The following is a 13,264-nucleotide window of genomic DNA, read 5'->3' on the forward strand; positions in this document are numbered from 1 at the left end:
CATAAGCTTTCGTGGGTCAGAACCTCACTTCTTCAGATGCAAGTAATGGAAATCTCCAGAGGCAGGTATAAATCAGTATGGATTGGAAACCGGGGAAAATATGTTTGTCATTGTTAAACACTTTTGAGTTGTGTGTGATTTCTGAAACTTTGAAACATTTCACCCAGATCTAATTAGAAACGGATTTCCTCTCAGCTGGGGAGCTGTAATCGGCTTTCAAAGTAGCGCTCACCGCCACCACCCGTCAATCCTCATCCCCCAGCTATCAGTAGTTAGTCAGACACCTAAAGAAAGTGGGGTACGGCCCTTTCCTTCCCCCTTTACCGTCCAGCCCCCCACCTGTATGCCGCTCGGAGGACTACAGCTCCCAGCATGCCTTGTTGGCGCCTCTCCCCTCGAGCCCGAGCTTTGGGAGGGGTTGATGTAATGCGGTGAAGTCACAAAGCCTCTGGGGGCGGCTCGCAAGAGGCTGCCGAAGCTAAAGGGGCAAAGGAGCGGCCGCTTTGTCTGCTCGCTGCCCGCAGAGAGCCACCTGCAGCCCCCGCGCGGGGTGCGAGCCCCACCCCGGCGCTCGGCAGAAGTGGTTCTGCCGCGGGCCGGCTGGTTTTTTTTTACCGGAGAAGCTGGACAATGCAGGGGCGCTGCATTCTCGAGCCCCCCGCCCCATGACCTGCTGAAGGTGGGCCGGGTGTTTGCGGTCCCTGCCTCGCTGGAGGCTGGATGCATTAGGCACGCGGGTTGCAGCTCGCCCTTCAGCATCCCTCCCACCCCTCCGAGATGGCGGACCCCGCTGAATGCAGCATCAAAGTGATGTGCCGGTTCCGGCCCCTCAACGAGGCGGAGATCCTCCGCGGGGACAAATTCATCCCCAAGTTCAAAGGCGAGGAGACGGTGGTGATCGGGGTAAGTCTCGTCGGGAGGTCCCGCTCCCAGCCACCGTGGGGCTGAGCATCCTGGGGCCGCGGTTCTGCAGCCTTGGCAAAAAGCACCATCGCCCCCCCCCCTTTGCGCGCCGCGCAGCACCCGCGCCCTGGGCACCCGGCTCCCTCCCTGCTGCGGCCCATTGTTCCCGCTCCAGGATGGGGGGCGGAGGGGGCAGGGGTTATCCCAGGGCTCTGGTGTAGCTAGCGGGGGTCTGGGCAGGCTCCTGCCGCAGAATTGCAGGGACCCCGCTTCCTCCAGGAGGGGGCAGGGGCTCGGGCACGCCCCCAGGGTTTCTCTCAGTTCCCACCCCTCCATCCTTTGACTTGGGGTTTATTGTCCCCACCCCCGGGCACGCGGCCCCCTGTTGGGATGAGAAGGGTCTGGGGGATGCAGACGCCAGGCAGGGGGGAGAAGTTCCTCGGAGTGGGGTGGATGGCACTAGCCTGCTCTGCACACCCCGACTTTTCCCCCGGGGACTAGTTACCGCCTCCGCTGCCCCCGGGGCCAGGCTGGGAGGGCAGAGGGCGGCCCGTGTGCCGCGCTCCCCTCGTTTGTACCTGCGGTGGGGAGGAATTGAATGGAGTCGGCCTCGATTCCCACCTGGGTTGCTGCCTCCCAGCCCCCAGCATTGATGAAGCTGATGTCATTCTGTTCACTGGGCATGCTCACGCGCTCCCTCGCTCGTGGGGTACCTCAAATGATTGGCAGGTGACAACAATTTCGGGAGAGAATTGCAGAGCTCAGTGTGAGTCCTTTCTCTTCCCCTCCCCCCTCCGGGCTTGGCTTGCGCTCAGCCGCTGCATCTCACCAGCGGCGCTGTGTAAAAACCTGCCAGGCTGCGGTCGGTGCAGATGGAAGGAGAGAGGTGTACGGGCTGCGTGTGCGCTGGTTATTGCTGGGTTCCCTTCAGCCCCTTTGCTGTCACATAGCTAGAGAGAGCTCTTTGCGGCAGCCGCTGGAGCCGCCTTCTTTCCCGGGAAAGTTTCTTCGCTTGAATGGATCGAAGAGCCTTCCGCCACTCTCGCTCTACACGAGCCGAGGAGTAGTGCTTGGAGTTCTTACGGGCTTCTGAGACCCTCGAGCAGCCGGCCCGTGGTTACTTCGTGTTCACTGTGTTTTCTGGAACACAGGAATGTGCTCCCTGAATGTGCAATGATAGTTCTGTCGCACCTGTTTTGCATTGCGTTTGCATTAGAGCCATGTGAGGTCAAAGAGAGAAGCAGGAGGCAGAGATTAAATCCTAATCTGTTTGTTCGAAGCAGGCATCAAAGTATAGTTTTGCAGTATGTAATTGCTGAGTATAGTTTGTATGTAAAGCAATCGTTTTATTATGTATTATTTATAGAGGCACATTGATAAACGATTACAGATTCCAGTAGAACAAATAGTTGATTCTAATTTTCTGGGAGCACAGTGTAGTAAAATCTCATTCCATGGGCAAGTTAGTGATACAGTTGAAATGTTCATCCTTATATAAGTAGATCTGCACATGGTGTTTTTCTACCACAAAGTCTAAAATATATATTTAAGCATCAGTTCACTACTCCAGGTCCTAGTGACAACAGATTTCTGGACAGGCCAATATTCTTGTTCCACCAGCATATCACGCTGGGAAGTAACCTTCATAACACCAACGGCTCTGGAATCACTGACTAGAGCATATTTAACATGATCACTAAAAAAACAGTCTATGTGGTTATTTGGATCCCTGTATGGTCTGGGACTAGGGTGACCATATTTTTGTATGCTGAATATGGGACACCTGGTAAAATTACTCGTATTCAAGCAAGTTCAATGAAAATCAATCAGAACTATGCAGTACAAATGTTCAAATTAACATCAAGTTGACTGAACCCCTGTTAAAAAGAAATACTGCACAGTTGGATTCTTTTTATTTACTTCTTATCTTTAAGGCTTTAGGGTTCACTCGTGGAGAGGTGACACAGACACAGACACCCCCCCCCCCCCCCGACCCAGCTCTCCTTTCCCGGTGCCCTCCATGCTTGGCTGGGCGCCCAGGATGGACCTGCCTCTTCTGGTACCTGATGCTGCGTCTTCCTGAGGCAGCACATGGGGGCGGCATGCAGGGTCACGTGCCCTCCCCCACCAGATTTCTGCCAGGGTTCACACCAGCAAGTGGCCAGCAGCAGCCTTTCGGCACTGCACGGGAGGGCAGGGGGCTGTGCTGATGGACCAGCAGGAGGAGTGGCTAGCTGTGCATGCTGCAGCTTTGTCCTGCCACCAGCCTTGCACACCCACTCCCATCGTTGATCATTGCCCCCCCTGCTGATGGGCGAGTGGTTGACAAGCACGGATCCAATCAGCACCAGTACAGATTTGGGGGGGAGACAGAAAATATGGGACAATTTGCCCGTTTTTAAGAAAGTCAGGACACCTGCAGGAGGGCTTAAATATGGGACTGTCCCTTTAAAAACAAGACATCTGGGACCCAAGTCTCCCACAGACTGTTTGGTTATCATGGCAGTTAAGATAGTCTGGGGTGTGCTTGCTGTGAGTTTTTGGAGCTGAAGTTTTCCAATTGAGGGCCCTTATCTTTGGAATGGGCTCCCTTTGGCAGTCTGCCAATATTGGGCTTTGGTTATCTTCAGTGCATGATGTAGGTCATTTCTACTTGAGCTAGTATGTGGTTAATTGTCTGATTTGCTGGATTTTATTTTCCCTTAGTGCTTTGTTTTGTATTTTGGTCTGCAGTCATCACAGCCATGTTTATGTTACTCATTATAAGGTTTATTTTTATAACCAAATACTTAAATAAATGCTTGAGATCAATAAATAAATAATAAACTACATAAATGGCTAGTTGGTTATAACAAGGTTCTTATTTCAACTGCTTACAGCTATTGTCAGAATTTATTGGAAGGACAAGCACTTTTTCATTAGAGAGCTGCTAAATGACTCATGAAAGACTGAAATGTTTTGAGATAAATGTTATAGAAAAGTCTATTTCTCTTCTCTTTTTAATTATTGAGGGCATTGCATCAAAACAGGATATTTGCTTTCTGAGCAGATAAAACTCTCATTCCTCACCTTGAGTTGTAATCATCATAATCTCCACAGCAATTAATCTGATGTCAAAAACAGAGGATTGTGACTTCAGGCCATGAATGTTTAGAATGAAGGAGAAATAATTAGCAGAAAGAGATGAAACCGTATGAAGGAGAGATTTTTCCATGCAAATGTTAGTGATCTTAAAAACGACACAAAGTATATTAATTAAACTAAGTGAAACAATGTGCAAATTGTAATTCTGGTTATAGGGCCTCTCTGCTTATACTGTAGTTCTTTGGAAAACACTGAGTTCAGTTTAAAATGATTCAACTGAAGAAATTGCTCAAACATCACTATAAAGCATTAGCTGCTCTCTCCAAAGACAAAAAGGAAAAACCGATATTTTCTAGTTCTTATGCATTGGAGGGCATAGTCTCTAATTTATGACATGTAAAAGTGTATTTTGACCCTTGTGTATAACTTGTGGTTTGGCAGGATAAATCTTCAGCACCTTTAGTTATCATCCAGGAAAGCTTGTCTCAACCAGAACAGCTTCTTCATTTCTCTTTCTCATGACATAGGCAGGGTCTGGGAAGAAGACCTAGTGACATCCAATGAGGCTTGTCTACACTACCGACCGGATTGACAGGCAGCTATCGATCTAGCAGGAGTCGATTTATAGTGTCTAGTATAGACGCAATAAATCGACCACCAATCACTCTAGCATCGATTCTGGTACTCTGCCTCAATGAGAAGCACAAGGGGAATCGACGGGAGAGCATCTCCCGTCGACACAACGCAGTGAAGACACCGCAGTAAGTAGATCTAGGTATGTCGACTTCAGCTACGTGAATAACGTAGCTGAAGTTGCATAATTTAGATCTATTTTTTTCCTCCTCTCCCCAGGGTAGTGTAGATCAGCCCTTGGTTTGCTTAGTTGTAAGTCTGTCACATTAAACAGAGAAAAAACTGTATCTCCTGAGTTGGGTTCACTGCCATGATACCTGTGAGAAATCAGCTAGTTTATACTGGCTTGAGGGGGCTGATGTTTTCTGTATCTCTTTACAGTTTTTGAATTATAAACATACATATGAATATTTTCACGCTTGAGGCCTTGACCTTAACTGGAACCTATGGGTACTACTGCAATATACTATTAATAATAGAATGTATTATTGATCTTCATTATTTAGTGTGTCAGATTGAATGCTCAGATCCAATAACTAGTAATACTTAGCCACAGAAAAATCACATTTCTGCTAGAAAATATTCCCAGCATGGTCTTCATTTTAGAAGAGCGCTCTTTTTCTTTAACGTTCATAAAGTTATTAAGATGGAATTGCAAAGCTAAATTAAAGAAATCAACCACAATTTCAAATGGTCCTTTGTTGCTTCTGAATAAGTGGGTTTTTTGTTAGTCCAGCATCTTTTTCTTAAGCAATATCATGACTGATTTTTCTATGAGAAGACAAAATTCCACTATTTTCAGTCATCACAAAAGACAAGACTGAAACTTGAATAGCTGAAAGGAAAGAAGATGTCTAATCCAACTCTTCTGAACCCTTAAAGAGAGATTTTTTTTTCTTAACTCAAGCTCCTGACAAACAACGGGGGGAAAATGCTTTCTTTGTGAAATAGTCAACATCATGCACCTCCTGTTATTCTCTCCTATTATAGTTTTATGGGCTTCAGAAGGTTCTCCAGCAACCATAGGAAGGGAAGACTTGTAATTACTGCTGTTTCTTTTTTCTTTTTTAAAGGCAAATGACTCCTCCTCCCCCAACTTCTTTTGGGACATCTTTGAGTCTATTTCTGTACATCATGAATAAAGCTGTACATTTATCATATCCACGATTCTCTGACTTTCAGAATTTGCTTATCTAAAACAATCAGATCCTGGCCCCATTTCAATGGCAAAATTCTCTTTGACTTTAATAGGAGTGGGATTTCATCCATGGTCTTTGTCACCTGAACCAGCCTCCTCCATGAATCTTCTCAGATTTGGCTGTACATGTGTGCCATTTAGTATGGATAAACTAATATAACTAAATGGCTTTAATCAATTTTTAATTGCAAATTGGAGACTAATTAACTTTTCTCAATTTTCCATGGCCAACAATATAATGAAAATTTTAGTGTGCCATGACTTATTTTTAAGTTCAGATTATGATTCCTGTGTTTTTACTGTGACTTAACCCTTTTTTTTTTTTTTTTTTTGCCATGATGGCCAACTGACCTTGATCATAGTAGGGCACTAAGAGGCAAAAGCAATAAATAAATTACTTTCTTTTGCAATTCACTTTTAACTAAACTACTGGATTCCTTATTGAGCTTCACAACTGATTTTCAGTAGACTGCTGCTTAGTTTGTGGCCTTTGTTCCTCTGTACCCTGAAGTTAGCTATTTGGTTTTGCCTGATGTGATGCAAATGTATTTTCCTTGGCAATTTTTTTTTCTTGTATTCTGTGAGTGTTAAGTGGAGTGCTCAGCTCAGCCAGTGAAGTATTTTGCTGGCTTGGGGACCTGAAAACACTTAACACCTGCAACTACTGTACTCACATGCCTAAGGCCTTGGCTACACTTGGGGATTAACAGCGCTGCCGCGGCTGCGCTGTGAAGCGCGAGTGTAGTCGCGCCGCCAGCGCTGCGAGAGCTCTCTTGCAGCGCTGCAAGTACTCCACCTCTCCGAGGGGAGTAGCTTGCAGCGGTGCGAGCGAGTGTGCAGCGCTGCAGGCACTGATTACACTGGCGCTTTACAGCGCTGCACCCGCTGCGCTCGGGGGAGTGCGTTTTCACACCCCTGAGCGCAGCAAGTTGCTGTGCTGTACAGCGCCAGTGTAGCCAAGGCCTAAGTGTTTGCAGGATCGGGGACTGGGAGGAATACACAGGGAGACTCTGTGAGGAAATAAGCTGCCTGTGATGTAAAAAAGACTTTTTTCCCAGCTAAGTTTGTGGGCCCACAATATATTTCCCCCCAAAATTTAAAAAATAAATAAAGAGTAAGGAATTGAACTGAACTGAGGAAAATGCAGGAAAAGTTCATTCTTTGTTCTTCAGGTGGATATGTAGTGCCCGCTCATTTTGAAGCTTGCTGTTAGTGAAAGGCAGAAACTGATATATTTAGTCTTAGTTGTGATATTTAGCAATGTGGATTTCCTGAACTAATTTCTTGCTGTCGTAATGTCAGTGTTTTCTATTTCCAGGAAGGAGACAGAAATTAACTTTGGTTCTGATTTCGCATTCCTTTTTTGAGATGAAACTTAGGGCTGAACTAGTGCAAAATATTGGCATGTACCTCTGCATACTGAATCTGCTGAGTTTTGCACATCTCTTGTTGTGCAGGCAACGTCGGGGTAGGGAGGGAGAGGAATGTTTGGTTTTAGTTGTTGCTCAACAGGATTCATTCCAGCTGACTAAGTGTGGCACTGGTGGGCTTTGAAGCAAGTCCTTGCCAGTTGTGCTTGACTAGAAGGATGATGGCTATGATATGGGACCTCAAAGTGTGTGTGAGTGGGAGAGAGAAAAAACAGTAAGGAAAAATGGAACAAGCCTAAGGGTCCTTATACTAGCATACATAGTTTGTTCCCCCCAGAGGGAAGTCTTACTATCTATTGTTTCAGCCTTGAATTGCTCTAAAGACTCCTTATTGTATTCAGTGACTACATTTTTGTGAAGAGACATTGAATAATTTTTTCTTTTGTTAATCAGACACTACAGAACATGTAGGAATATAGGGAGCAAAAGGTCAAATGATGTTCACAGCATAACATATACAGTACTTGTCAGATGCAAATAATGATAGCCCATTCCTCTAGGGAAACAATGTCTATTTTTACCTAGTTTTCTAATGTGTTTACTACTGAGAATTATGACTGTGTACTACTGACAATATATTTTCTCCTTAAAGTATCAGGTCAGACTATTCTCTTTCTCTTATGCAGGAATGATAATGAAGTTAATGAAAGTTGCACTAGTAAGAAGAGAATTAGATCCATCAATTCTTTCTGTTTAAATATCTTTGCAGACTATTTATCTGGATCATTCATGCCTAATTAGCTTATTTAGCAAAAGCTCCTGAAACAAATGGATGGTAGAGCAGTGACAATGTGGCATAAAAATCCTCATTGGTTGTTGAAAGTCATTTCCATGATTTGATAGTTCTCTTTGATGCTGCATGGCACGTTGCTGTTTTAATGAAATCCACACCAATATTTCCACCTCTCAGTGCACAAGGGTAGACTATCATATCTTGATGTGAGACACCCTAGAAATTATACTCTCATAGATTGATGTGGGGTGGGAATGTCTGTATTGCTAGTGAAGTTGATTTTATTTTAAATTAGCGAAATCTAACCTGTCAGTTCAGTTAAACGTATTAATTTTTTTTTGAGAAAATATATTTAGCCATGTGTTGTTGGGATTTTTTCTTTCCTTTTATAAAACACACACAATACATACTTGATGTACAGTCATTCATTAGGTGTGTGATACATTTTGTTACAATGTTTCTACTGGGAAAACTTAAGCTGGAAACCTTTAATGTGTTATAACGGTGCATCTTTAGTCCATTTCCCTGCCCCCTCCTAATTTCTTTATTCCCATGAAGTTTAAGGATTGTTTCCACAAAAGAGCTCATCTGAGATACCTGTAATGAAGTACAAGCAGCTTGCAGAGATAAACATATCATATCTTTGAAGCCTATGATCTCCAAAGGCACCATGAAATGATACAAATGTGTGGTGGGTTCTTCTCTTTTAGAAAACATGACAAGTCCTCCCACGCCAGCAGGTTTTCCTTCAGTATGACATATATTGAAAAATTACAAAGCATGTGCTTGACCCGATGCCTTTCATCTTTCTACTTTATGTATAAGATGTGTCATGCTGTGCTAACTTTCCTGTAATGTTGGGCTGTGTTGTTTCCATGCCTGATTATTTCTAGAGATGGAACAGCAGAGTGCTGGCAAATCTGTCACTTTATTTCTGTGGTGATTTCCCTCCTACTCCAACCCATGAATTAGCTCAAGGTGAATGGGACACATCTTGTATAAGTACCACATTTTCTTTCAGTTTATAAGGCTTCCCTATCTGCTGCAGAACCAGGGCCGGCTCTAGGTTTTTTGCTGCCCCAAGCAAAAAAAATTTTGGCTGCCCCCCCCAGCCCACCAGTGGCCCCCCCCCACCCGCACCCCCTGCCGCCCCAGCACTGGTCTCTCTCTTCCCCCCCCTGCTCCCCCTGCCACCCCAGCACTGGGCTCCCCCACCCAAATGTGGGATCCGCTACCAGCACACAGCGGCCAAGCCGTGGCCCAGCCGTGACTCTGTCCCCATGCGAGTGGAGCTGCTGGGCGGCGCGGAGTGGGAGTACTTCCAGGTGGCAGTGTGGCTGCGGGGCGGCGCGGAGAACACGGCCCCTCCCTGGGCTTTGCGGCGCTGCTGGTGGCCAAGGTGGATCAGTTTGTGCTCACCGCCCTCAGCCCTGACATGCTGGCAGCCGAGGACCTGGAGAGCCCCCTGGACCTGCTGCTCTTCAGCCTCACCGCGCCCTGGCCCAGTCCCGGCGGGCGGGAAGGCGAGGATCTCCGGCTGTGGGGCTACCTGCTCAGCACCGACGAGCCCAGCCGGCCACTCACCTCTTCACACACTCCGGGAGCCCCTCTCGCCACCGCCGCAGCCCGGGCTTGGCTCCAGGGGACCCCACTTCCCTCCCTCCCCGGCTCCTCACAAACTCTGGGCAGGGCTGCCCAGAGAATTCAGGGGGCCTGGGGCAAAGCAATTTCGGGGGCCCCTTCCATAAAAAAAAAGTTGCAATACTATAGTATACTATGTATTTGGAAATGTAAAAAATAACTAGTGAAATAGATTCAAAAATTAATTTGTAATAATTTGAAAATACACTAAATACATTATTTAAAAACATTAAATGTTTTAATGGTATGTATACATTTGCAATTACATAATGGGCTGTTGCTGGGTGATGGTGATGGTTGGTGCCAATGGGCTGTCGCTGCCTGGGGGTGGTGCTGCTGTTGCCCAGGGCTGGGTGGGGAGCTGGGCTCTGGGTTGGGGGGTACCCGGCTCACAGAGGCTGGGCTCAGGTCTGTGGGGAGATGGGGTCGGGGGGTGTCCGGCTCAGAGGGGCTGGGCTCAGCGCTGGGGGTCAGGGTTGTGGGGAATGGGGTTGGGGGTGCCCCGGCCCCTTACCATGCCACTTACCCCTCTCCCAAACATCGCTGCAGCCGCCTGGTGTCTCCAGCGGGACCTGAGTTCCCGCCGCTCGGCCGCAACTTGCAGCCCCGCCCCCTTACCGACTGAGATGCCGGGGGATGGGGGAAGACGGAGGCGGGGGGAGCCTTGGACATACCCGGGGCCTGGGGCAAATTGCCCCACTTGCCCCCCCCCCCCCCGGGTGGCCCTGACTCTGGGAGCCCCTCTCGCCTCCACCGCAGCCCGGGCTTGGCTCCAGGGGGCGCTGCTTCTCTCCCTCCACGCTCCTCACACACTCCGGGAGCCCCTTTCACGGCCTTTCACTAGAGGGGCTCCTGGAGTGTGTGAGGAGCGGTGGGGGAGGAAGGGAAGACTCGGCGCGGCAGGGGCAGCAGGACCCCATCTCCCTCCCTGCATCCCGGGCGTCGCTTCCCTCCCCCCGCCCCGCTCCTCACACACTCCGGAAGCCCCTCTAGCCACCGCCGCAGCCCGGGCTGCAGCGGCCGCGAGAGGGGCTCCCGGAGTGGGGGGAGGGGAAGGGAAGCGGCGCCCGGGATGCAGGGAGGGAGATGGGGTCCTGCTGCCGCGCCGAGTCTCCCCAGGGCAGCACTGTACAGGGCGCCACCGGGCTGGGCAGGGGGCACGGATCCCAGCTCCCGCTGGCAGGGCGAGTGGCTGGGCCAGGGCCGGCTCGCGGCAATGCCGCCCCAAGCAAAAAAAATAAAAATAAAAAAGGGAGGCCGGAATGCCGCCTCTTAGAAAGTGCTGCCCCAAGCATGTGCTTGGAGGGCTGGTGCCTAGAGCCGACCCTGTGCAGAACAAACATGTTTCACTAACTTAAGGACTGTAGTTGTAGCCATCCAGGGAGTAATTGTTGGAACTGCTAAAAAGAGTAGATTGCTCTAGGTACTGTTATGTTTAATAATTAATTGAAGGGGAAGCTGTTTAGGAGGCGGAGTTCTTACTGCAGTGGAATAATTAGTGTGGTAGAGTTTCTGGTTCTAACAGAGAAGTTAATTGTCTAGTACATGAGGGCTGGATCTGCAGCTGCCTTCTTTATTAAGAAATTAATTTTTGCAGCTTCCCTCTTTGAAAAACAGCCAACCATCCAATGAATTTAAAAATCTAATATATTGCATTCTCAATTGTAATTTAGGGCAACGAGAGATTTAACTGCATATATATATTTGTACAGATAAGGGCTTCTTGCAGACATTTCTGTATTCTCACATTTAAATTTGCTTTCCTTCAAACCACCTCATCTCTGATCCTGCCAGATTTCACAAGCTGGGCTGGGTTAGTACATGATGAGGACACTTCTAAGGACTAGTCTACACTGGCAACGCAGCAGCGCTTTAATGTGCCTTGTGTGGTTTTAAAAAAAACCCACCTCAATGAGGGGCATAGCTCCCAGCACTGGGGCACTCTTTACACTGGTGCTTTATAGTGCTGCAACTTGCTGTGCGCAGGGGGGTGTTTTTTCACACCCCTGAGCGAGAAAGTTGCAGCGCTATTAATTGCCAATGTAGACAAGGAACATATTGGTCTTGTCTGTTTCTGTGAAATTTTCCTTGTGTGCAGCAGCACTGGGAGTTCTGGTATAGACTGATTATTGGTAATATCTTAAACCACTGTGTATGAGCAAGGCTAGATGATGTGATGGTACAAATGCTGGTGGCTGGACTTCATTAACAGTGATTGCACCACCACAAAAGCTCAATGGTGGGAGGTTTCCTGAAGGTGTAGTCTTAGGTGCTGCAGGAATTGCTGTTGCTGAGTTAGCCATTGGTACTCTGTGAGCTGGTACAGGACCAGTTCTCTAACACAGTTTTGAGGCAGAAGTCTTTGCCTTTCAGATGCAAAACCCACATCATGAACCATGGTGGCTATTAAAGAGTCCATGGGACTCTAAGAAAGTATAGGTGGATTGCCAGTTTTCAGTGTGGGTAACTATGTTCTGCTTGCCAAAATTCCTTCTGGAGAGTCATTTGGAAAGAGCATTCTTTATGTCCTATCCCAGGGGTCGGCAACGTTCGGCACGTGGCTCGCCAGGGTAAGCACCCTGGCGGGCCGGGCCAGTTTTATTAACCTGCTGATGCGGCAGGTTCGGCCGATCGCGGCCCCCACTGGCCGCGGTCCCGGGCCAATGGGGGCGGCGAGTGGTGTGGGCGAGCGATGTGCTGGCCGCGGCTTGTCGCCGCCCCCATTGGCCCGGGATGGCGAACCGCGGCCAGTGGGGGCCGTGATCAGCTGAACCTGCCACGTCAGCAGGTAAATAAAACTGGCCCGGCCCGCCAGGGTGCCAAACATTGCCGACGCCTGTCCTATCCTAAGGTGTTGTGCTGATAATTAAAAAATAATGTTTCAACCCATATTTGCATTTCAGTGGTGGATGGAGTGATCCTGTGGGTGTTTTGTCGAGGGGGAAAATGAAATGGAAAAACAGCTTCCATTTACACTCATTTCAAGCATGTGTGTTTCTTATAATAATGTTAATTGTTTTCACTGAAGCAAGTTCCTTTCAGCCCTCCTTGTGTACTGTAGGTTTTCTGAATGCAGTCTTTTCCAAGCCCCTGTTCCACTTTTATTTTATTTTTTAATCCCGATGTCCTATAAACACCAGTATGTGTGTCAACAGTGTGGAATTATAGCTAAAGGTTTGAAATTTTGAAGTTCAGATTTTTTATTTTTACATGATACCTGGTTTATAAAATTCTAAAACCATTGTAGAAATAGTTGTGGTTACATATTTCTTGTGCCCTGGCCAATCATGTTCTTTTAGCTGCTCTATGGTTTCTTTCTCTTGGAGAAACACATTGGGGTGAATTTTTTAATCAATAGAAGTATATGATTTGGCATGACTTTTTCCCTGTGACTTTTTTTGTCTAATTATATATTTTCTTATGGACAGTCTTCTAGTCTGGGAAAAGAGATGATGATGGATTTTTAATTCAGTGCCTCAAGTGAAGAATTTCACAAGGTAGACAGAAGACAAGTGTCTCTCAGGGTCATCCTGTGAGTAAGGGAGGGGTTAAATTTATAATTTATAGGGGGAGAGGGGAGAAGAGATGGGTGAGGGCTTCTTTTTAAAAGTGGACACATCTAAGATCTTGAAATCAAGGTCT

At 47.4% G+C, this 13,264-nt stretch overlaps 1 protein-coding gene across 2 annotated transcripts in view; it reads left to right on the forward strand.

Moving 5' to 3' along the window:
• Nucleotides 1-403: 403 nt before the first annotated feature.
• The window catches only part of KIF5C (kinesin family member 5C), a 122,421-nt gene continuing 109,560 nt past the window's right edge, over nt 404-13,264 (forward strand). For both annotated transcript variants that reach the window (XM_008171434.4, XM_008171435.4), the window contains exon 1: nt 404-903. In XM_008171434.4, coding sequence (XP_008169656.2) covers nt 778-903 — 126 coding nt within the window. In that variant the 5' untranslated portion in view covers nt 404-777. The remainder of the gene's footprint in view (nt 904-13,264) is intronic.

This window comes from Chrysemys picta, chromosome 11 (genome assembly GCF_011386835.1).
Source record: "Chrysemys picta bellii isolate R12L10 chromosome 11, ASM1138683v2, whole genome shotgun sequence".
Taxonomy (NCBI): Eukaryota; Metazoa; Chordata; order Testudines; family Emydidae; genus Chrysemys; species Chrysemys picta.